Genomic DNA, 26253 nt, shown 5'->3' with positions numbered 1-26253 from the left:
AAACCTATACTAGGAATAAGTTGGGGGAACTTAATTCTTATCATGAATTCTGAAAACAATCTGTAGTTCAAGAATCAGAAAGTAAATCAGAATAGAACTCCAAATCCTATTGGTACTAAAACTGAAAACTTTTCTGTTTGCTAGCATATGGTATCTCCTCTTGTCCTGTAAATCATACTTTAGATATTACGTTTAATGCAAAAGTAGTACTGACAGATCTATACATTCTTGGTAACTGGAAGATCAGGCACATTCTCAAAGGTTTCATAACTTTCTGACCTGTGAATTCTTATATTATGAAAAATATAATGTTGAATATATTACTGTAGAAATTTCAATTCTCTCAAAAAAGAAACGAGTTTCATGTTGGGTTTATAAAACATGTTTAGAACTATGTATTTAATACAACTCCTTTTCATACCTGTCAGATCCAAGCAGTCTGAAAATTCTCGTGCTATCTGAAATTTCTTGTGTTACCTGTTCAATTAAAATATCAATTTAATTTCTGAAATGAAAGGCACAAAATTTTATATGGACATTTAATTTATAACTCTATAGAAGAGAAGCATAAGTCCTAAGATGGAAATAGATCCCTGTGTGACTGTTAACTTGTTAAATCAGCACATAAGTGCATCCATTTGTTAGTCCAGGAAAAATTTGGCTAATTTTGAATTAATCATAAAACATGAGAGTAGTAAACCATTTGCTGGCATACAGACTGCAACGGAAAAAGTTAAAAGCAAAGCACCTAGTCCGTTTTATTTATCAGAAACCTCCTGTCAGTCACCTTAATGCTGGTAGCAAGGCTCTTGCAGTAGTAAGCCACTTAGGTCTGGTCCTTGCACTTGAAAGGCTGCAGTGTGGTATGATGGGACAAACTCACGATTCCAGCTTAAATCCCAGTTCTCCCACTTACTAGCTGTGACAATTGCACAAGGTATGTAATTTGTTGGAAACGGTTTTACCTTCTGCAAAATGGGAAAGACAGTGTTTACTTTGCAGTGGTATCTTGCAGTATTCTTGTAAGTATTAATGGGTATAATGCCTAGCTAAGGAAATGCTCAGTAGATAACAATTCTCTTTCCCATTTCTTTCCAAGTCTCCTGAAATAATATTTTCTAATGGCATATGTCCTTAAAGAAGTCCTCAGTGTGAACATTCCCAGTTGGGGAGTTAAGACTAAGGCTACAGGAGAAAGAGAAACCCATTGTTTATTGCTTACTGAAAGCAAAACATTCCCAATTATAATGGCAGTAGCTTCTCCCCAAAATTTGGTAGGCTGAAAAAACAATTTGATTTTGAAACTGAAATTATTCTGGAAACAGCAGTCAGTGATTCTTGACTTCTTTTGTAACTTAGCACACCTGAAGGATACAACATGCTCACTTCAGTAGTAACGGTTCATCAGCATGATCTTCAAAGTATTCAGTATTTTGGGATTTGCCTACTTGAAGGACATAGCATTTTTGGAGAGGTTGTATTTAGTAAGGGCTGCTTATGTAGTGTGAAAAAGCCCCTCAGGTGATTGTTTGAGCAAACTATCTTTTTTAAACCATTCTCTTGTATCCTATGATGGCTTTCCTTCTCTGCCTGGTGTTTATTAGCTGTTGACTATTCTTATCTCCAGGCTCCATTCCCTCAGGTGATTAAAAAAAAAAAAATCTTCCTGAGAGGTGAGCCCTCTTGCGGGAATTAATCCTAGAAACACACTGGCAGGGGACTTCCCTGGCGGTCCAGTGGTTAAAGACTTCGCCTTCCAATGCAGGGGGTACAGGTTCGATCCCTGGTTGGGGAGCTAAGATCTCACATGCCTTGTGGCCAAAAAAACCGAAACATAAAACGGAAGCAATGTTGTAGCAAATTCAATAAAGACTTTAAAAGTGGTCCACATTAAAACAAAAAAAAATCTTAAAAAAAGAAACATACTGGCATCCACCTTTCTTGAATACTTACCATAGGCCAGGCATTGTGCCAAGCACATCACATACTTCCTTTTGTTTAATCTTAGCAACCCTATGAAATAAGTACTATGCTGTTATCCTCAATTCACAGATGAAAAAATACAGGCAAAGAGAAGTTAAGTGATATGTCAAGGTCACACAGTTACTGAACAGGAGAGTTGAGACTGAACCCGGGTGTCTCCTCAGGAACCCACGCTCATGATCATTCTGCTATACTGTTTACTGGTTAGAAGAAATGCTGATCTTAACTACCGACAGTTTAAAACACAAATGAACTATTTTCTTGCTTGAGGCACCTAATGTTTTCCCTTCCCGCCAACGCTCAAGTAAAAGTTACTAATGAGACTGGCTTGGGGTTACTGAAAGAACTTAGGATGATTTTACTTGCCTGTAATATTCTAGGGGGCAAGTACCAAGTCTTGTTCATGCTTATAACCCCAGCACTTTCTGGCATAAATGATGAACTGAATTAAACACGTCATATGACTTGGAGTTCAATTATTCCTGGAGTTAAATTAAGGGAGGAAGGACTAAGGAGATAAGAATACCAGAAATAGGCAAGGTGGCTTCAAGAGAAATGTGGAACCCTTTACTTATCGTCTGCATTGGTCATTATTTCTGAAATACAAAGTAGAAAAGGTGCTTCAAGACAGAGAGAGCCTCCATCAGTACTCTTGTTCCAGGTGACAGCCTGGGAAAGTTGAAAGAAAATCAGAGTTGGCTCACTGTTAGCAGTACTTAGGAAGTTCTTGTTCTGAATATAAGGGTGATTATCTGGAAGCACATAAAATATGCACTGAAACTGTTTGACTGAATGGACAGAGAGAGGTTGCTATAAAGTATGCGCCATTAATTTTATCACTAGATTGAATACAGAAAATATCAATAAAATTAGCAAATCAAGTATTCCTTGCATCAATCAGGAATTTTCCAAAGTTAAAGAGTATTGTGTGATGTAGAATTTGATAATGCTTCATGACTATTTAATGGACATAATTTTTTAAAAGATTACTTACCTCATTAGATCTAAAACTTCTACCTTGCATTCCATGTTTCCAGAAAGCTAGCACACTGTCCTGCAGGCAAACTAGCAGGCAAGAACATCTCAGTTACTGTTAATAGTACAAGAGTTCAACTGATAAGCATTATTTCATCCCTCTTTCTACCTTGCATAACAATATTTCAATTAATAACTAGTGTTAGTCATTCCATATTTATAATGGCATCTTTACCATACTGCCTAGAACTACACAGTATATACTATATAGCATAAATACTATACAGACCTTACTCATCTTTTTGATAAGAAAAAGAAAATTCACTGAAAGTATTTTTTGCTATAGAAATTTTTGTTTTGATAAAATATTTCAAACATATAGAAAAATATGAGAATAGCCTAAAAACACATGTATCCACCATTTAACTCTCAAATGCTAACATTTTGCCATATTTGCTTTTTGTTTTAAATAAAAATGAATACAGCCAGCATCCCTATAAACTCCTACTCTAGTTGTATTCTAACCTTTCCTTCCTCCCTGAGATAACCACTGTTATGTACTTGGTATTTGTTGTTCTCATGCATGTTTTTACTATTACAACACAGTAAGTTCACATTATCAGTGTAAACTTTATATTGGATGTTTCCAACTTTCATACATTTAGTATGATGAACCAAATGATGTTTCTAATTTTTTTGTTACAAAAATGCTGCAATAAACATTCTTGTACCTCTTCTTAAATACATGTACAAAATTTTCTCTGGGGTAGACACCTAGAAATAGAATTACTGGGATACAGGCATATGTGCCTTCTAAAAATTCTAGTTTTGCTTTTTGTATTTACATATTTAACATATATTTTTGTGTGTATTCAGTGAGCAAAAAGTCTGATTTTGTTTCCTGCAGATAACCAATTGTACTAGCATCATTTGTTGAACAGGACCTCACTTCCCCACTGACATATGATGTAAATTTCCAATTACACGTAGGTCTATTTCTGAGCCTCTTCTGTTTATCCCTGTGTTGATCCCACACTGTCTTAATCACTATGGATTTATAGTAAGTTTCAATATCAAGTAGGGCAAGTATTCATCAAAATGTATTTTACTGTTCTTGGCCTTTAGCTTTTCCATATGAATTTTAAGATCAGCTTATCAAGTGGCAGAAAATACCTTACTGGGATTTTTATTGCAAATGCACTGAATGTGTGGATTAATTTGTGAAGAACTGACATCTTTCCCATATTCAGTGTTTCTATCCATGGAAGCGGTGTAGTTCATTTGTTTAAATCTTCTTTTATACTTTTAAACAATAATTTGGAATTTCCTAGATGATGGTCTTAAATATGTTTGATTACATGTCTTACTGGCATATCAGAAAGCTATCTATCTGTGTTACTCATATCTAGCAACTCTGAATTTTCTTATTGGTTCTAACAGTTTAGAGTTGTATATTCTAGTAGATATTCATACCATCAGCAAAAAAAGGACTTTTTACTTATATCTTTCTAATCCTCATAGTTCCCTTTTCATAGTCCAATGAGACTATGTTGAAATGTGATGATAGCAAACATCCTTATCTCATTCTCCAACTTAATGGGAATTAGTTTAACCATTAAACACAATACTTTTAATAGGTTTTGCTAGATGAAGGACATTTCCTTCTACTCCTAATTTCTAAAAAGTTGTTTTTTTAAAAAAAAATCATGAATGACAGATTTTACTGAATGCTTTTTGTGCATCTACTGAAGAGTTACATAACTTTTTGCTTTTAATCTTTAATGTGCTATATTACATAAATAAATTTTCTGGTGTTGAACCATCTTTGCTTTTCTGAGGTAAAGTCTACTATTTGATGATATGGAATTCTATTTGCTAGTATTTTATACAGATTTTCCAAAATCTATTTTCATGAGATTGGGTAATTTTGTTTTCTGTATAATTTAACTGATTTTAGTATCAATAGTGTTAAACACTGATTTATTCTGCATTCCTTCTTTGTCTACAATCTGAAGCAGTCTGTAGAGCACAGGAACGATTCCTTCTTTCAATGGTGGATAAAAATCCCCTATAAAACCACGAGGCCTTATGTGGGGAGAGTCTTGATTAGTAGGCACCTCAAACCACAAGCCTGGCTCTGGTTCCCCATCTCCTGTGGGACACTGCTAGTCTTCTTTACCACTCAGGAGTGCATACTAGTTTGAGTTTCTGTTCTTTGTCTTCTTTATTGAGCTAGCTATGTGATTTTAAATATGGATTCCATTTGAACACCTTGAGCAGATGTCCGTCAAAACTGACTTGTTATTATCATCAGTGTTTGCTTGTTGGGAGAGAGGCATTCTAACTGGGAGAAAGAATAAAAGTAGGACCAAGAATAAGACAAATGAACTATCTGCCCTCGGCCCTACCGTCCGCCAATGCATATACATGCAAGTATCTTTACTGATAAAGGACACCAGAAAAACTGTGTATGATCATTTCACCTTACTTTTCCTGAATGTAATCATTTTAGAATACTGATTGTGTAAGAAATCCGTTTTCAGAAAAAACTCATCAAGCAAAATGTAAAAACGGCAAGAAGGAAATTCCACATACTTATGGATCTCTCTGATCAGGAGCTACAACAGCAAAAATACAACAGACTATACTGAGTACTAAATTTTAAAGTACTTATAGGGGAACTGTGCAGGAGTCTGGAGAAAATGGAAATTCACAACTAGGTTATGAATAATGATATTTAATTATTTATTTTGAAAATGCCAAATCTGTAGGGAAAATAACATTATTTACAGATTATGTCACGGTTGTTAAACTATTTTAGAGAATACGTAAAAGCAAAGACTGATATTCACCTCATATTCATTACATCCTACAATTTAAAAGAATGAGCCCTTAGTAATATATTTTTATAATTTCAAATAATTATTAGACAAATTATTTTAAGCAGTTCATAATGCAATCAAACAAGAAACACAAAACTCTGGCTTACCTATTGATTCAATCTGGAAATCAAAGGTGAGTTCTGATGATAGTTTTCTGCTAGATTTTAATCTTCCTTGCAGATTTACTATTTTTATACAACCTAGAAAGAAAAAAAGTCACTCAGAAACTAAGATAAAAAAAACTCATTAAGATAAGATATTCATAAATAAAAACTTACAGTCCAAGCATACAAGAATGGTATCTCTCTCCAGCTGGGTTACATGAGTAACACTTGTCTGTGGGGTATCTACAACACAAAAAACTCGATAAAACTTACAGAAAACAGTAATATTTAAAGCAGAGACATTAAAAAAAGAAGAATTCTGAACATCACGGAATTTTAAATGGATATATATTTTTAACTATACATACGTAGTGGTTAAGCCAGGCGGCTTGGATTCAAAATTTGATGCAAGAGCTAAACTAAGTGAGTGCTTAATGGAGGGTTAGCTATTGTCATTACTATTGGTGATGCCACTATTTTATTCATATGTGAAATTAGGAGTCTAATCTTCTATATTATGGCAATGATTAATTTCTGATTTTAAGCTTAGAAGGCCAGGGGCTGTGCTGTGTACATACTTCTCAATATTTGTTGAATGAATGAATCAGAGAGTCAAACAAATAACTTCAGGTCCAAATGAGTTAAGAAGAAAACTGAAGTATTTTGAGAAGTATGAAGCACCATAAAAATGCATAGAGGCCCTATTTTTATAATAATGATTTAAGAAAGTTTTCACAAACTGAAAATGTTTAAATGACATAGTTTTCCAGGAAGCAAAAAGTAGGATATCCCAAGCTTTGTATGAACATCAAAACTGAAACTGCTAAACTATAGGCCTTTGTTTCTGGAGAGTGGGTCTGATCCAAAGTCTAGCTTGCCTGTTTTCTATTTCCTACAGTATTTAGAATCTTAATAAATCCATGGATGGCTGTATTTCAGACCTTCACACGTATTTTAGACCTGGTACTTCTGTAACTAACCAGGGTTGGAAGGATATGGAATAGGCCTCCTGTACATCAGGTCAACGAGACCTTTGTGACTCTTACACACTTGGTGAAAATTAGTCAAGAAGAAGCCAGTCTAGCATTACTGGATAGAAAGCCAGGAAAATGAGATTTACAAATTGCTTATAACAATTAGCTCCCGAACACTGGAATCATTTGGAGATCTGCTGACACCCAGCTGCTGGCCCCAGATATTCTTATTTAATCGAGGGTGTGTGTGACTTGAGGTATCAAGAGTGTTAAAAGCTTCTCAGGTGGATTCTAATGTGCAGCAGAGTTTAGGAAGCCACTAGCTTATAATTTCAGCTGATACAAAATCCTAAACATACTTTCTGTCTCTTACTCTGTCTCATCATCTCAAAACCAGAGATGAATTATATTTGTCATGTTTAACTTCTAATAAAGGGATTTCACTATGGTAAGAGAAGTAATCAAAAGTTCCTGGGAAGGAAGGGACAAAATTCTTTTGTCAGGAAATGAGGCCCTTCATTCAACAATTAGTAGAAAAGGATTTAAAATTAAAATGCTTGGGAGAACTAAGACAACTGAAATTCACTAAATAAAATATTAATCAACCAACAATCCCTTCTTGTTAAATAGGGAGGAAGAGATTAGAAAGCAGGAGTTCACCCCGTGTCTCAAAGGGAAGATGGGCCTCTAAAGAGAGAATTTAACAGAGAACTTAGGGGCACCAAAGAGAAGCCACAATAATGTTGTCAAGGGCTGGCCATGTTTTCCTTCAGTAATGTGTCCTCAAAGGAAAGCTGTTTCAAGTCCCCTGGGATTCAGCAAGCCATGAAACTGTCTTTAGACTTTTGTGAACGTCTGTGATCATTTTTTTTCAATGCCAAAAAAACTGTCTCAATTCTTTTCCTTTTGTGAACACTCTTTCAGGCTTCCAACAAACTCCTGACTAATCAATATTTATTGGCAAATTGGTTCTTTAACATTTCCCTTAGTTGCCAAAGACTCTGAACAAAGGGCCTTTGCAAGATCTTTAAAAATAACCTTTGCCTAATGAAAGATATAGTAAATTTATTACTTAATAATTCATTAAAAATCACAAACCTGATTCTGTAAACCATGAAGAGGTAGAATTTGGATTGACTGTTTCAAATCGAACCACCTGGTTGAAGTCTCTCCCTTTACTGACACCAACACAAACTAAAGGGTACTCCTGTTCAGGAACGACCAGCATTTCAAACATTCTAAGTGGACACGGTATAGGAAAATCTATGTGCTAGAAAAAACCAAAATATATTAAACAAAGGAAAACAAAAGCAAAAAAAATTTCATGAGAACACTAATAAGAATTTTTAGTTTTATGAGAATATATAAAATAGTGCTTTCTACTATAAAGATTGCTTCTTCGCACAGAAACTCAGGGTATGCAGAAAATCTAAATTAGAAAGTATCTGTATAAAGAATTTAGGTTAAGCACTGTAAAAAATTTTTAAGTTAAAAACCACACATTTTTAGCATATTGGGGGTGAAACAGACTTACAAATCACCTGTCCAACCCTCTTTTTTCAGAGTTGGAAACTAAGACCCAGCAACTGGGTGGCTGGCCCAGGGTCGCCCCTGCCCCCTACCCTGTGTGGCAGAGCCTCCTCTCTCCTAATCCCAGGCTGCTTCAGTACTACTCCTCTGCCTTCTTAACCAGCTGAGCAAACATGGATGAGAAAACTGAAATGCTAATGAGCAAGAGACATTCCCCTTAGAAGTGTGGACAGAAAAAAAAAACAACCGCAAATAAGAGAAATTTAGCCCTGTATTTCAAGTGATTCTATTTAATAAATTAACTTAGTTAAAATGCAACCCACTTTACTTTTACATAAGTTTAAAATTATTTTTATTTTGCCACAAAGAGACTAAATTCACACTCTGAAAGTTTGGAAAAATAGAGGAAAACATTAACTTCATTAGTAATCAGGGAATAAAACCAAGATAACCATACACACCCGCCAGAAGAACGACAATAATAAGGGTTACTCAGAGAACAGCAAACAAATGCTCCTAACGCTGATGGTGGGAGTATAAACTGGTGTGACCACAATGGTTAATTACAATACCTATTAATGCCGAGATACACATCTCTTAGAACCCAGCAATAACACTCTTAGTTATACACTCTAGAGAACATGACTACATGCACCCACAGGAGACATGCAAAAATATGCACAAACTGCATTGCTCAGAATAACAAAAACTGGAAGTAACCCAAATGCCTATCAATGGTAGAATGGATAAAATGATGACACATTCACACAATGGGAAATTAGACCACAGTGAAAACGAACAAACTATGGCTATATCCAACAACTACACAAATATAATGTTGCACAGAAGTGAGACCCAAATGAATGTTATGATTCTACTTGTATACAGTTGAAATATCAGGTAAAATTAATGCTAATGTTTAGAAGTGCATGCTTACATGCAAACAAGGCAGCTGTTTTGTAGGGGGTGCCATAGGGAGGTCTGAGGTGCTAGCAACGTTCTTCTTCACGATAAAAAGGTTTTTAAAAAATATATTGGTCTTAACACATATTTTATTAAGTCTACTCTTAATATATTTTATATTTTTGTTGCTCTTATAAATGGGCCGTGTTTCCATTATACTTCCCAAATGGCTATTGTTAGTATCTCTAAAAACTACTGAAACTGATTTATTTTTTACGCTGGTAACTCACTGTAAATTCTAAAGAAAATAAATGATAGAGAAAATAAACAGGTGAAATGGGGCTCCCATAACTACTAGTCTTAAAGTGTCAGAAGATGCAGTGTGGTCCTCATGGCTGGAACGTGAAGCTCTGTGCACACCTGTTGTTCCCACATTCTTCCTTCCCCGTGAATGCCCAAGTGCCCCCATCCCAGAGGTCTAGACACTCCTTCACGAACACTCTCCAAACACCCTCTCTGGGAGCATTCCCACCTGGGGATATGCTATGGATAAAATCTGTCCTATTTTTAATAAGGTAAAACATTTAAAAAAATTCTCTTTGAAATGTGGAAAGAGCAGTAAGACAGGAAGAAAACAAATGCTTCCGTATTTTTTCCTCAGTAAATATGAAAACCAACACATTGTGAATACTTCTACTTAGCTTCGAACAATAACTAAACAATATGTATAAGTCATTAACAGAAGAGGATTCCCATATAACAGTTTAAAATCCAGTCGCTACTGGTGATGGTCCTTGAGGGCAGTGACTACGTCTTACTCTTTATCTCTCTAGTTAAACAACACTCTGCCTGATTCGTAATAAGTACATGAATGTCTGCTTCAATTTATAACTTTTATTTATATTGAAAATGTAGTCTACAGAAGCAAAAACTTACTCAGAAATCTCATGAGGAGGAAGTATATGGAAAGCATAAGAATGTTTTTGAACATATCTGGTAAGAGTTGTAGTATAGAAAACATCAAAAATACTAATTGAGATAATGCCAAACATAGAAACAAAATATACATATAGAAATCTCGAAGAAGAGACACAGAGAAAGAACTGGGTTAAGATGAAGGGAAATAAATAGGGGCGTGTAGCTCAGGGAGTTTAAGTAAAGTGGGAAGAGCAAGAAGTCGTGAAGGAGGCCTACAAGTAGAACTGTACTGTAAGTCTAACATCCTAGAATACTGGCAACAGGCCTCATCAGTCAGGGGCAGGCTCCCTGGTACCATCTATCCGGAAAAGAGAAAACATGGATGGATAATTTTTAAGCTTCCCATGTCTTCAAAGTATATTTTCTCTCTTGCATGCTCTTAATACATAAAATTCCTTTAACAGAGAAAAGGGTCTTTCATTACGTATTAGGATAAATAGTTTAACATATCAGGTAACACATAAAATTCATTCATACTAAGGTTTAATCAGACTATTAGTATCCATGAACAACTGATGTAATGAAACTGTTTTCATTCTGATCGAGGTTAGGAATGAAAGGAATAGGAAGGACATACTAAAAGAGACTAAGGAGGAAGACAGGGAAGGAAAGGGCTGTAGAAAAATAACTACATACACTTTACCACTCCATCTAGGATACGCCATGCTTTTTGTCAAACAGGCAAGAACAAAGAGGAACTGAGAACAAAACCATGTGGCCAGAAATGGGCTGGGTTCAGAAGCTCTGCTTTGGATAATTTATAAGGCTATTTTCCCTTTCAGTTTTTGGTTTAAAGAATTTTTGTTTCAGTGAATTTATTTGTGGAAATATTACCTCAATGGGTTGTAAATTCTTGAAACTCTTTTTTTCATTTCTTTAGCCCTAGTTAATTTTGAGGTTAATAAATAATGATGTGAAAATTAAAACTAGATTCCCCAGTCACTCATAAAATTTTACATAACAGAAGCCAATACTTTAAACATCCTAACTCTATATTATATAATTGAGGAGGAATGCACTCCAATTATATTCCGATCCCAACTTCTATGGAGATATCAAATGCTCATGAAATAAGACTACTTAATCTATATAAAATAGTGAAGAAAATAGCTTAAAAATTTCATTTGGTATTTCCTTGGGGTGACTGAGCCAGCACTTCATACGTTTTAAGTTAGTTTTTCCTCTAAATTTAAGTTATAGCTAAATAATATTAAATGTTTTAAAAAATATTCATTAAAGGGACCTCCCTAGTGGTCCAGTGGTAAGACTCTGCGCTTCCATTGCAGGGGGCGTGGGTTAGATCCCTGGTCACGGAACTAAAATCCCACATGCAGCACAGAGTGGCCAAAAAAAATTTTTTTTTTCTTTAAAGGTTCTAGAGAAACTAAGGCACAAAACACCATCCATGGGAAGGACTGGGAAAATTAATACATAGGCATATATCCAAAACAAATAATTTCCCCTTCATTATGGTTATCCCTTAACTTTTTAAGGCCAAATGCCAATCCGCAGGTTGTCCCTCTGCTGTGATAGAACAGGTCAACCAGATAACATATTCAAACAATATTTCACTGCTCTCTTAGTACCTCCTGTTCTTGACATCAGACTGTGTATGTGATCCAGTATTTCCAGCTCCCATTGCCATATCCCTGAACTATTTATCTAGTCTCTTTCAAAATTTCTATCAGGCCAACTGAGTTTTTTATAATTGGGCAGATTTTCATCACTCTGCCATATAATCCAAAATTATTACATTAAATCTTGAGAATTAACTGGAAAAAAAAAGTTTCTGAAAGCACAGGAAAACTGACAAGCTTTTATACTAAAAATGACTTAGGGTGACATTCATGCTTACCTTAATTAACATAAATTTCTGCATTGGTTCAACCCATTCTAATAGAACAATGCTAGTTTGAAGTGCCCCACATAGGTATTTGTGGCCTGTGTAAGGATTTCTCACTGTCAAGGCAAAAAAGTATATGTAAGTTTTCTTATAATATAAAAAAGTCCTTACAGTAACAGTTGCATACTTCGAAAACAAACAAAAGTTGACTGCCAGTTCAATTTCTTAATTAGACTGCAGAGTGAAAAAGAAATGCTGTTTCAGGTAGTAGCAGGAAACTCCCTTATCACTTGCAGGATTTTTATTTGTATTCCCAAGTGAAAATGCTGGTTGTTATGGGGCCTGGGGGCCGGAAGAAGAACTTGAGGTCTTGTGGTAGCAGAGAGATTAGCAAGATCCTGAAAAAAGGGTCTAAGTAGGTTTGGGGAGAACTTCCCAAATTGATAGCTGCAGCACATGTAGGGGCAGGTGATTCAGGGTGCTTTTTGGTAGTCATGTTCAGAGGCAGTAATGCTTTGGGCCGCACTACATGAAAACATTAATCAAATCTCAAGATACAGGTTTACAAATAATAAAACTGAATTGCCTCAGAGTTTTTTAAGGGAGGAAAGGAAACTGTTTTTGGTTTTCCCTAGATGCAAATCAACCAGCTAGTTGTTACGGGCATTGGGGAGGACTTTCGGCTAGTGGTGTGTGATCAGGGAGACTATAACGTTCACATCACAAGCATAACGTTTCATCTATTAAAGGTATGAGAATAAATAATAAGTATGCTGAGTGAATAAATGTAGTCTCATAAGCCATTACAAAGCAAAATGGTGAATGATCAGTAACAGGCTCCTTAGAGAACAGGATATGATCAAGTACTGTAATAAAGTCATTCTCCATTTATCTAGTCAATAAATTATCTGCAAAACAACTACATGTGCAAGGTACTATATGAACATAGAATGACCAATACATTTATTTTATTTAAAAGGGAAAAATAAACTATTACTGGCAGAACGTCCTAAAGTAGTACTGTTTTATGCTAGATTTAAAAATGTGCCTCACAGCATCTTCTTACCCACTCTGCAAAGCAGGAGAGCTACATGATTTTGGACAGTTTACTCACCAACACAACACTTCTGACACCACTTGGTTTCAGGGATTTTTGCTGATACAGCAAATTTCCTAAATGGAAATGGAAATGAATATATAATACATGTAGGCAAAGTTAGTATATGAAAATATAGTACTGTTACAGTTCAGTGGAGAAAAGATGAGTTGTTTAAAAACTGGTCCTGACATAACAGATCATCTATTAAAAATAAGGATAAATTGGATATCTTTCTCAACTCCCCCTAATCAATTCCAAATGGATTAAGGATTTAAATATGAAAAACAAAACTATAAAATATTTACATTTTAGAATACGACCTTGGGATTTCTTTTTTTTTTTTTAAGTCTTTTTATTGAATTTGTTACAATATTGCTTCTGTTTTATGTTTTGTGTTTTTGGCTGCAAGGCATGTGCTCCCTGACGGGGAATGGAACCCACACCCCTTGCATTGGAAGGCAAAGTCTTAACCACTGGACCACCACAGAAGTCCTGGGATTTCTTTTAAAAATGCAAAAATAAATCATACAGGAAAATACTGATAAACTTAAATTGCTATTTCTTTCACTGCTGTATCCTTAGCACCTCAAACTATGAGTGGCATTCAATTTGTTGAATGAATTTGTTTAATACATTATTAACTTTGGTTTACCAAAAGACACCACTGAGAAAGTAAAAAGATGAGCCACAAACTGATATAAGAATAGCTCTCTATTCTGACAAAACGATATCAAAAAGTTAATGCATTAACATTTATGTGCCTTACATTCTTTGGGGGCTCTTTACTTTTAAAGCTTGGAGGTCAGTTTCCATGCCGACAGGAATTTAGGATTATCAAGTTAGAAAGCTGAATGGAGTCATACTTTAAGTGGGCAGAAAGATAACAGCACAAAGTGGCCGCTGGGAGAAAAAGAGGGGCACATAAACTGTACAGGAGGAAAGAAACTTCCTGACTAGTCATAGGAGCAATATCCCTAAGTCCAACTACAGATATTATAATACAAGTGTCATAAATCAAGTTCATAATCATAACTAAGTCACCATGAAAAGATCCAGTTAAACTCAGTGTAATCTATTTTAAAGACAGAAAAGCTTGCAGTGTATTTTAAAATGATTTTCATCCAAAAGTTAATTTTTTAAAAGTTTTTGTGCATGAAGGGGCAAATGTTAGCTATACTGTAAACTCAGCAATTAACAACAACAGATTTTCAAGGTACTTAAAAGTTAAGGTTCTACATTAGTTGCTTTACAACTAATATTGTAAAGGAAGAATGGTTACATTATAAAGTTTTTGTAAAATACAATTTATACCAAACTCAAAAGATTTTTACTCAACAAATGAGGCCCAATATAATAATAACCAAAAAGAAGAAAGAACATAAATAAAAATCCCTGAAAGTAGAAAAGCAAAAATCTCGATTTCTAAGTAGTAATTATCTTCTAAAAAAATCTTCATTTAACAACTCACTTAAATTTTCTAAGTTTAGAAACTACTTGGAGAAAATTCATTTTATTCAGACTGACACAAATAAGTCAAAAACACTATATGTGACATAAAATTACCAGCAAATTACATGAAAAAAATAGTTTTAACCTTGTAGAAAAACAATCAAAAACTCAGAAAGAAAATGCTTGATATAAGTAGAAAGTATAAAGCAGAAAATTTTAGAAGAATGTGATAAACACTTGTAAAAATACATTACTTCTTACAGTTTTTCATTGCACGTGATTTCTACAAACCCGTGCTTTTTCAATTTCTGTAGTATATCTATTTTTTAGAATGAATTAACATATTATCTCTAAGGATGAAAACATAGTTAAATGTACAGTTACCTTGGCAGTATTCTGTCGGGGAGTTTGTGTGCTGGAATAGAAACGGGTAACTTTTGCATTTGTCTCGCATAATCAAAAAGCCCTGGTAAATTATGGGAATAAAGCTGAGAAGCTTTACCTGCAGAGAAAAATATATGTCATAAAAGCTGATAACATAAATAGGAGCAACTGTAAGGTATTTAAAAACTGAAAGACTTACCAGATATTGATAGTAAGCAATTGTTCATTACATACAACCATGTACACCTTCGGGGGAATAGCTGATTTAAAAAAAAAAAAAAAGCACAAAGTTTCAAAGGATAATAGATAATAGTAGTGTAAATATGTACATATTAACCATGTAGCTACCATATCATTAGGCCAGTTCTTAAAAAAGAAACTTATTTTTAATAGAAATTCATTTTATAAGGCAAGTAAAACAAGATGCTACACATAACATATTTATATGGAAGAAAAATAAATTAGCAGTGTAATTTCATTATCTAAGTTCCAACATGACATGATTAGCTCCACTCTCCTTATAGTTAGGACTACATAATCCCAAACTACACAGGGAAAAGGACATTTTCAAACAATGTCTATTCCTTTATTTTGGTTCTGAGGTTTTAAATAATTAAGACTCTCCTGTGTACTTCCAAAAAACGGTCTTATCTAGGCATATGGACATGCATGGCTTTTGGAGCAGAAGAGAAAAAAGGATCACGGTGTGGTGAAACACAGGATGTGGAAATAGTAGGTATGGAGGAAAAAAAGGCCAAGAGAGAATATGATGAAAACTTATAAATCATAAAGGACATATATATGGAATTCATTACTGAAATCTAGCACATAAGAACTGGGAGACACCTCTTTGTAAGCTTTAAGGTGATTAGTATTTTGGGTAAAGAAAGGGATTTCATGAAACATATATTTTGAAGGAAAAAAAAACAACTGCTCTCATTAACATATTTCATACGCATATCAGTGGTTCTCAAAGTGGTCATTGCACCAGCACCAACAGCATCACCCGGCATTGTTAGAAATGAGAAATGCAAATTCTTGGACCTCATCTCAGAGCTACTGAAGTAGAAGCTCTAAAGGTGGGTCCAGCAATCTACGGTTTAATCAGCTCTCCAGGTGATTCTGTTGCATATTGAAGTTTGAGAACCACTGATGAATGTAATTAAGCATTGTGATTTAACAAGTTTGGTTGCTGGGTTTGCCCTGCCAATTCCTACTAGGTTACTCCAAAACAGACTGGGATGAGGGTAGGGAACAGAAAGAAGGAAGAGACTAATGATGAAACATATCAAGGCCTCTAAGGACATTACGTTAAAAAAGGCTTTAAAAGTCACAATGATGGTCCTGAATAATTAAAACAGAATAATAAAAGGGTGAGAAACAAAGTAAAATCTATTTTTAATAAAACCTGTTTCATTTATTTGCAAAATGTACCCACATGAAACACCTAATGTCTCCAAGCAAGTAAAATGTGGCACTGCTATGTTTTTTTTTTTTTTTGGGCTGTCCTGCGTGGCTTGTGAAATCTTAGTTCCCCCACCAGGGATTGAACCCATGCCCTCTGGGTTCAATGGATCCAATCCCATTGAATTGGAAGCGCAATTCAATGGGATTGAATTGGAAGCGCAGAGCCCTAACCACTGGACTGCCAGGGAAGTTCTGCTATGTGGGTTTTTTAAAAAAAATATTTATGTATGTATGTATTTATTTAGTTGTGCCGGGTCTTAGTTGTGGCAGGCAGGCTCCTTAGTTGTGGCATGTGGGCTCCTTAGTTGCAGCAGCTGAGCTCCTTACTTGCAGCTCACCAACTCCTTAGTTGTGGCATGTGAACTCTTAGTTGAGGCATGCATGTGGGATCTAATTCCCTGACCAGGGGTCGAACCTGGGCCCCCTGCATTGGGATTGTGGAGTCTTATCCACTGCGCCACCAGGGAAGTCCTCCCGCCAAGTGGTTTTTAATTTTAGAAAACTTGCCTATAACCGTGCCTCAGACTGCAAGAACATAAACAACATTTCCTGCTTTATGCTCTCATAAAAGTTTCACAGAAGAATTGAGAATTCATTGGCTATTGAGAAAATTAGGCAGATTAAAAAAAAGGGCAATGACTAATTCCAAGTCACATACCAGTACATGTTACCAAAGGAGCAAGAAACTGATTTTTATTTAATTCAGTGTTGAAGTGAGTTTATTTCCATAAAAATACATATTTACAAAGTACTACAAGTACCAAACCAAACAAATTTATCATGGGACTATATATTTGTAAATATAAGTGAGTTTATTTAATACAAGCATATATAAAGTACCAGGGTAAGACACAAATTCCTTTGGTAATATCAACATAGGGACAATGGAAGAGTATTTATGCAAAGTTTTATTAAGTGTTGGATTTTCACTTCGGATTTTCATTTTTAGCCATGTTTAATAAAACTCTAAAGCTTTTCTAGATTTCTAATGCCTACTTCTCTTAGCAAAATAGGCTCTGGATGAAATAATCAGTTTAGTAAAGCTATATAGTGCTTAAGAAGAGTAGGTTCTGGGGACTTCCCTGGTGGCACAGTGGTTAAGAATCCACCTGCCAACGCAGAGGACACGGGTTCGAGCCCTGGTCCGAGAAGATCCCACATGCTGCGGAGCAGCTAAGCGTGTGAGCCACAACTACGGAGTCTGCGCTCTAGAGCCCACGAGCCACAACTACTGAGCCCAGGCGCCACAACTACTGAAGCCTGCATACCTAGAGCCCGTGCTCCACAACAAGAGAAGCCACCGCAATGCGAAGCCCGCGCAACGCAACGAAGAGTAGCCCCCGCTCGCTGCAACGAAAAAAAGTCCACGTGCAGCAACAAAGACCCAACACAGCCCAAAATAAATAAAATAAACAAATTTATTTAAAAAAAAAAAAAGGAAGAGTAGATTCTGCATTTTGCCTAGATTTAGACAGCTGCTTTCTCATTGACTCTGTGACCTTGGATAACTGACTTATTTCTGTGTCTCAGTGTTCTTATTTGTAAAATGGAGCTCCTATCCCAACACTGTTGCTGTGGTGAGTGAACACGATGTTCCTTGTAGGTGTAAGATACTTAGAAGACTGGCGTACATTGAGCACTCCATAAATGCTAGCTATAAATAATAACAGCAGAAAGAGATTTGTAAATCAAGACCCTGTTCTGTGTCATTTTCTCACCTTTCAGCATCTTCCCCTATCTAGCAGACTCATGCCACCCAGTTTCTTTCCTTAGAGTACAGAGAAAACCAGCCTAATAATCAATTTCACAGGAAGATGGAAAAACTTAAGATCTCACACATACGTGTTCTCTACTCTTATAGGCTTCCTCTGGGAAGGAAAACATTCACCTTGATGGGCGTGTTTAGCTCAGAAAATATTACCGTAATAATGTAATTTCAAATGCTAAAGCACCTAAGAAGGGGAGTTACTGCAGAGTGGGAATGGGGGGGGGTTGAAGGTACCTTCACTTAACAGCCCCTTAAATTAGGTTAATAAATGCTTACCCCATGTAAACATGACATTGGTCTTGTTACTTACAATTAATATTGTTACCAGTACTATGATTTTTAGGTATCTTATTATATCCAAAAAAATTTACCACTTTTGACTGTTATTTACTAATTATTATAAATAACAAGATCCTTTTCTTTTCTCCCTAGTTCATATGTGTTTTTCAGCCACTTCACTGTATACCTCCTTCCAGATTAAGATTTAGAGTAAGTATATCAGTTAAGGATCTTGTTAGAAAATCTGTTTAAAAAACGTTGTGATGGGCTTCCCTGGTGGCGCAGTGGTTGAGAGTCCGCCTGCCGATGCAGGGGACGCGGGTTCGTGCCCTGGTCCAGGAAGATCCCACATGTCGCGGAGCGGCTGCGCCCGTGAGCCATGGCCGCTGAGCCTGTGCGTCCGGAGCCTGTGCTCCGCAACGGGAGAGGCCACAACAGTGAGAGGCCCGCAAACCGCAAAAAAAAAAAAAAAAAAAAAAAATGTTGTGATGAGAAAAGATGGAAATGTTTAGTTTTGAAGAAATTATCATTACTTACGGATTTTTCTATTTTATTTGTAATCAATTTATATTAATAATGGAGAATTAGTCATACATCTCATAGGCACCCAAAACTCAACATGACCAAAATGAATGCATCATTATTCCCTTCAAACTGACCTCTTCTTCTGTATACCACATCCTGCCAAGTTGTACTGTCACTCATCCAGTCACTCAAGTTGGAAAACTGAAGTCAACCTAGATTTCTTCCATTCTTTTTTTTTTTTTTTTTTTGCGGTACGCGGGCCTCTCACTGTTGTGGCCTCTCCCGCTGTGGAGCACAGGCTTGGGACGCGCAGGCTCAGCGGCCATGGCCCACAGGCCCAGCCGCTCCACGGCATGCGGGATCCTCCCGGACCGGGGCACGAACCCGCGTCCCCTGCATCAGCAGGCGGACTCTCAACCACTGTGCCACCAGGGAAGCCCCAACCTAGACTTCTTAACCTCCTTGTTGAACTGGTCATTCAGTCTGGCCAATTCTAGCTCTTTAATTCTCTAAGTCCTGTGTTTCTCTGTAGAAGTGATACAAGTGGGAGAGGCAGTATGGTGAAGTATTTAAGGACATGGACTCTGGAGCCAGCTCGCCTGGGTCCATATCCCAATTCAGCCACTTAACAGCTGTGGGATCTCTGAAAAGCTACTTTCTGAGCCTCAGATTTCTCATCTGAAATGAGAATAATAATGGTATCTACTTCTAAGAGTCACTGTGAAGATTAATAGCATTTAAAAACAGTACCTGGCACGTAGTAAGATTTATACAGGTATTGGCTATTAATACCATCATCATTATCATCATTTTTGTGCACAGGTTGTTTAGCAGTTCTGGTCTCTGGGTACTAAATGCCAAAAGCTTCCTCTAAGTCACTGTGACAATCAAAAATGTCCCCATACAATTCCAAACCCCATTTTTCCCCCTCTGTCCTCTCCACTTCTGCTCTGACTAAACACTTCTTTACCGTTTAACCATAATCTCTAGTCTCACCTCTCACCACAATGCAAACAGATATTTCTAAAACACAGATCTGATCATCAGCATGTTACACAAAGCTCTGGGGTTTGGCACCCGCCTACCCATCCACCTTCATTTATTGTTACTATTCTACACCCATTCTATACTCCAATCGAATTATCCATTCATAGTTCCCCATGCTTGCCATGCTCTTTCATGTTTATCCTCTAACCTTCTACTCATCATCATTTATGGTCCATCTTAAACGTCTCTCTCCTTCTCATCTCCCCACAGGAGGTGCTAGTGATACCCACCTCTGTGGCTTATACTTTGTACTCACTCCTAGTGTGACATCTAACTCGAAGTGTGTTGCAGTTATTGGTTTACATGTTTGTTTCATCTATTAGATCATGAGCTATTTAAAGGTGAGGACTAATCTTGTGTGTCTTTAGCACCTGGTAAATAGAAAATGCTCTAGGAAGGTTTTACGAACAAAAGAGGCAACGAATCATAGCACTGAAACATTTCTTGTTTAGTGTCTGTGTACAATAACTTAAGAATTTTAAAAAAAGGGAAAAATACAAAATAACATACCTGTTCCATTGATGTTTCATGAAGTTCATTGAGATTCAAGGTATAAATCCCTTCTTCAGCACCAAATATCAAGTACTGATCTGAAATGACAAAAGTAATCCACTGATTTTGATATATAAAATACTCTTTAAAAGAGTTTATATAATCTAAAATTAAGTATATATGTATTAACATATGAAAAAAGAATTACTGTGGTCTGTAAGCAGTATTTTTTATTTTAATGCAAATAAGTAGTTAGAAACTCTAGCTCAAGGAATTGAGTTATATGCAAATATTAGCCTCAAAGCAGTGAAGAAAATTTTATGAAAAGAGGTTTTGAAGAATGGCATGCTAGGACTCCTCACTCATCAGAGGGTGCTGAGGACTGGCAGAGAATCTGCAGCAACTTTTCTAAATTCCCTCTTGGAGGGGATCACGTGCAACTGACATACAGAATGCAAATCAAGACCAGCTGATACAGACGTGAAGTATTTTTGCAGATGGGCTATTATTATAAACATGACATCAGAAAAACCAAGATCTGACTACAGCCTATTTAAAAAGTTAACTAAAACTGGGACGCTTGCTAGGGTACTCAATATCTTCTAGAAGATATTAGAAGTTTGGCCATGGTTCTGTTTGATCAGTTTTTATGATAATATAAAACAGCAGGTGAAGAACTTCTCCAGGCTAAACTGAAGTATCCTGAGAACAACTTAGAATGCCAAGAACATTGCTATAATGCACAGTATTTAGGATTAGTACTGGGAGATTAAAGGCATAAGCTTTGTGGTCAGACAGGACTGAATGGGGATCAAACTGCAGCTCTACTACCGATTGGCTGTGAAACAATGAACCTCTCTGAATGTCATTTTCTTCACCTGTGAAATAAAAGTACCTACAGCTTGGAGTTTTGAAAGATTTAGTAAGAATACCTCTGTGTGTGTGTGTGTGAGTGAGAGAGAGAGAGAGAGAAAGAGAGAGAGAGAAGGAGAGACCATACGTTTGTACATATCTCTATGTGTATCTTTATAAAGGCAGATGGCACAGAGTATATGGTTTCAGTGTATCGATATGGTGACTACACAGTGAAATTTTAATACCATGTGTCACCTCAAACACTGCTAATAACATAGAGAAACATATTTACCTTAAAAACATTTCTTTTTAAATTGTAACAAAATTTTCTTCAGAAAGGTATGCAGAAAGTGATTAAAACTGAGTGCTTTCCTGGTCTCATGAAAACACTAAACAATCAGAAAGATAACAGATAAAAATATATAGTACTACCTCTTGTGTCTGGGTTTATCCATGATGTTGCACAGTGAATTTTCAAGGGACATCCATTAAAAACCTTTGAAAAACATGCACCCATCTGGAAAAAACAAAAAATAACCAAATAAACCTAACGAGTACTAGTCATTTGCCTTACAGTGGTATCACAAAGGTTTCAGGCACAACTGTCAGATGATATAAGATTTTACTTAGAAGAATCATTTTATTCTTCCTATCTTCTCAAATAAACAAAGCAGTAATAGCAACTAATTCTGCACAATAACTGCTTACAGAAGAATTACTTACATGTCCCACATTAAGAGTAATACAATATTCTCTGGTAAGAAGGAAATGATAATCTCTACAAAGGTGAAAATTTTCTTACTTGGTTTCATGAGCCTAAAAATAGCACTAAGCACTGAATTTAATTACAAAGTGGAAAAGGTATGGTTGATTTGAAATTCATATACGGACTTTAATCTCAAAACAGAGATGTACTTTTAAAAAAAGTTGAGCAGTCTGATTATTTTCCCTGGAAGGATTCAACAAAAAGCTTTAGTTTTTGATGTTAATATTTATTTATCAAGCTTATTTACAAACCTTTCAGATAATCAATACCTTATAGTGAAAAACAATATCACTCATTTGAACGTTTTTTGATATTCAAAGAGTAAGATGTTAATTTTGAAATTATTGTTCTGGTTAGAATAAAAAAATACAAGAAAGCTTACCCATTTAATTACTTTTACAAACAAAAACTTGAGGAAAAAAGAATACAGAAATATGTGGTAAGGACAGCATCGTGCATCATCTTAGAGCAGGAATGTTTTCTTTACCAACAGGGAGATAATACTGTGAGCATTTACTGTTGACTACAGTGGATTAAAAATATTAACACAAAATAATCAAAATATTAAATCTTAAGATTTCCTTTTTACTCACAGAAACCTACCAACCAGTATTTTTTTTTTTTGAAGATGTTGGGGGTAGGAGTTTATTAATTAATTAATTTATTTTTGCTGTGTTGGGTCTTCGTTTCTGTACGAGGGCTTTCTCTAGTTGTGGCAAGCGGGGGCCACTCTTCATCGCGGTGCGCGGGCCTCTCACTATCTCGGCCTCTTGTTGTGGAGCACAGGCTCCAGACGCACAGGCTCAGTAGTTGTGCCTCACAGGCCTAGTTGCTCCACGACATGTGGGATCCTTCCAGACCAGAGCTTGAACCCGTGTCCCCTGCGTTAGCAGGCAGATTCTCAACCACTGCGCCACCAGGGAAGCCCCGCAACCAGTATTTTTAAGATTTTAGTTCCCAAAAAAGAACGATAGCCTGGCAATACCACCAGGTGGTAGGAGACCTCTAAAAAATGTTTTTATGGTGTAGGGCAGAAATTATATCACTTAACTAACCCTGATAATTATCCTTTAAGATAGGTACCAAAATTCACATATTAAGGTATTGCTAAACCCCTTAAAAATCCAAATGAGGTACAAAACAATCAAACCAGTCCCAACCTAAAGCTAGTTTGTACAGTTGGTCCATAGTTATCAGCTCTTGCCTGTCAACTGTATACCTGATAAAGGAATTTCATCTTGTAGCCCAACAGGAAATCTCATCCCTATTGTATACATAAATCTCTAGCCTCAGGAGGCCTTTACACTCAAAACTTCTTTTTGTAAAATGAGGTATGATTATTTAGATCTTTATACTAATTAAAAAGTAGAGTTAAAAAGTAAAAAGGCTAAATAGTAGAGTTGAGAGGTTAAAAACCAGAAAAATTATGGACATTGTCTAAACTAGTATTACATAAGGTTTTAGATTAGAGATTTGTATCAGCGAAAATGTAGTTCTATCCATACTAACCTAAAATTACATTGAGTTAATATCATTTTAATCCTAAAAAGGATAGCATGGTATATATAGATATAAAAAACCTACAAGGACTATAACATAGGACATTTACGTTCTAGTTCTAGGTCTGGTTAGAGTTGGGTGCTCTTTTGTGATCTTGGTGACTAAGATCTTTGGGTCTCAGTTTTATTCATGGGCAAAAAACAGAGTTTGGGCCAGATGCTCCTTCAATGTTCCCTCTAGTTCTAAAATTCTATGTTTTTGATAACTGTGCATTTTTCACATTCCTTCAAAAATATGTGCAAAGAAAATATTAATAATTTTTGAATAAAGCAGCTTTTTAAAATGTATAATTTATCGTAATTTTCTTTTGAAAAGTTACTTTTCAGATATAATCAATTAATATGTAAATTAGCAATCTTTTAGTTTTTTTCAATAATAATGGATTCTTTCAAACAGGCAAAAAAAATCCAACCAAAGGTACACATTCAAGCAATTATTTGTCATTGTATTTAGTTTGAAAACTTAACCTATTTGGTATTTATACTTACGTGCACTTTAGGTGTTGGGGGTAGGCCATTACTAATAGGCTTCTAGAAAAAGAACACATGCATGATTATACTTCTTGTTGTTTGGTATATCAGTACTGTATTTCAAACACATGTATCAGAATAAAACACATGAATACATTCTCTTGGTCAAACAAAACATTATAGATAATACTGAAGTCCCCTATAATCCTTTCACACTCCACTTATTCCTAGTACCTGCCCCCCCAAAATGGTTTATTGTGTATCCTTCCAAACTTTTCTCTAGGCAATTATATGTACTCATGTATTTGTGTATCCTTCCAGACCTTTTTGCACATATTTATATACATGTCCCCACAGAAATACTGTTTTTGTGTGTGTTTTAGAACATAAACAGTTATTCACTGTTTATCAACTTGTTCTTTGCCTTAACACTGGGACAGCATAAGTACATTGACTCATTTGCTTTAACTGCAGCACAGTATGAATATAACATACTTTATTTAGCAATTCCCTAATTGTTATTGGATATTTAAAATTATTTTCAAATTTTTACTATAACAACAATGTGGAAATGATCACCCTTGTACATACCTTACTACATGTGTGAATGTTTTCTTTTAAGGATATGTTGTGAGAAGTGAAACTTCTGGAATATGGGGTCTGTACCTTTACATTTTAGTGGATACTGACTGCCAAACTGCCTTTCCAAGTGCCCACTTCATATCGCTCCCACCAGCAATGTACGAGAGTCCTGGTTCCTTATGGTCTCACAGACACTTAATGTTCTCAAACTGATAACAGTTTTTACAGGAGTAAAAAGTGTTTTCTCCTGTGTTTCTCATTAACTTGCATGCCTCTGATTGCTAGGAAGGTTGAGAATCTTTTTAAAAAATAGTTTTTCCTCTTCTGTGAATTCTTCCCCCCCGCCCCCCCCCCCCTTTTTTTTTTAACTGAGTTACCTTTTTCTTATCTATCTGTTGGAGCTCCTTATATATCTAGACTTAAATACTTTATCTGTTATATATATATTACAAATGTTTTCTCCTAGTCTGCACATTATGTTAACCTTGTTTACAGAGTGTTTTGTCAAGTGAAGTTTTAAATTTTGATGGACTCAAATGCATGAATCATTGTTCATAGTATACTGATAATTTAAGGAGAGGAAAAATAGCACATCGCTCATCTATTACAATATTCTCAACAGTACCAGAAATTTCTCCAAGGGGCTACATTCCTGGGGTATATGATTTATCCCTGGAGAAGGAATCTCCTTGGGAGAGATTATAATTTAAACGTAAATTTAATGAAAGTCTAGGTTTCTTTTGAGGTTAATCTTAACAGCGTTTTAAGGAATGACATTATAATTTTTTCTCAATCTCATATAAATCAGAATTGTTTAAATGAGACCAAAATTAAAAAGCTACTGTTAATTGATTTCATATACATGATACAAATGAAATATTCTGTGTAGTACTACTTACATGAGTAACTTTTAGACATTTCTAAAATTAAGACTATGAAATTTTACTTTGTAGATATGTTTATGAGGATGTACAGCTAATACTGCCATCCATTTCTGATAATTTTTTTCCATTTTGCAAATGATTTATGTACTTATTTTTTATCACATATCATCTATTTTAGCAAAACATCATTTTTAATTAGGGAGCTTTGAATGTTCTGTCAGATTTAACTTAAGTACTGACAGAATTGGCTGTAAATAATTTCAAGAAGCTGCACAAACTGTAATCATGTTTCAGTATACCAGGGATACTGTTTATCCTGATACAGTCATGACATATTTATTTCAGAATTATTGAGACTGTTAGTTTAATTACTAGTTCCTTATCCTGATAAAATAAGGTAATAGAAAGAGTGAATTAAAAGTGCATAAATTAAAAAACGTATTCATCTCTCAAA

General features: G+C 35.6%; 1 protein-coding gene across 2 annotated transcripts in view; it reads right to left on the bottom strand.

Annotated features, from left to right (window-relative positions):
* The window catches only part of MAP4K3 (mitogen-activated protein kinase kinase kinase kinase 3), a 185496-nt gene that overhangs the window by 1683 nt on the left and 157560 nt on the right, over positions 1-26253 (bottom strand). For both annotated transcript variants that reach the window (XM_029231412.1, XM_029231413.1), the window contains 12 exons: positions 24352-24393; positions 21970-22054; positions 20701-20780; positions 15304-15364; positions 15105-15222; positions 13287-13345; positions 12185-12288; positions 8017-8188; positions 6119-6187; positions 5948-6040; positions 2978-3048; positions 422-477 (listed from right to left, as the gene is read on the bottom strand). In XM_029231412.1, coding sequence (XP_029087245.1) covers positions 422-477; positions 2978-3048; positions 5948-6040; positions 6119-6187; positions 8017-8188; positions 12185-12288; positions 13287-13345; positions 15105-15222; positions 15304-15364; positions 20701-20780; positions 21970-22054; positions 24352-24393 — 1010 coding nt within the window. The remainder of the gene's footprint in view (positions 1-421; positions 478-2977; positions 3049-5947; positions 6041-6118; positions 6188-8016; positions 8189-12184; positions 12289-13286; positions 13346-15104; positions 15223-15303; positions 15365-20700; positions 20781-21969; positions 22055-24351; positions 24394-26253) is intronic.

The sequence above is a fragment of the Monodon monoceros genome, unplaced genomic scaffold (genome assembly GCF_005190385.1).
Source record: "Monodon monoceros isolate NGI ecotype Baffin Bay Population unplaced genomic scaffold, NGI_Narwhal_1 Super_Scaffold_19, whole genome shotgun sequence".
NCBI classification, from domain to species: Eukaryota; Metazoa; Chordata; class Mammalia; order Artiodactyla; family Monodontidae; genus Monodon; species Monodon monoceros.
The sequence above is the reverse complement of the archived record's forward strand: the minus strand, read 5'-3'. Positions and strand labels throughout refer to the sequence as shown.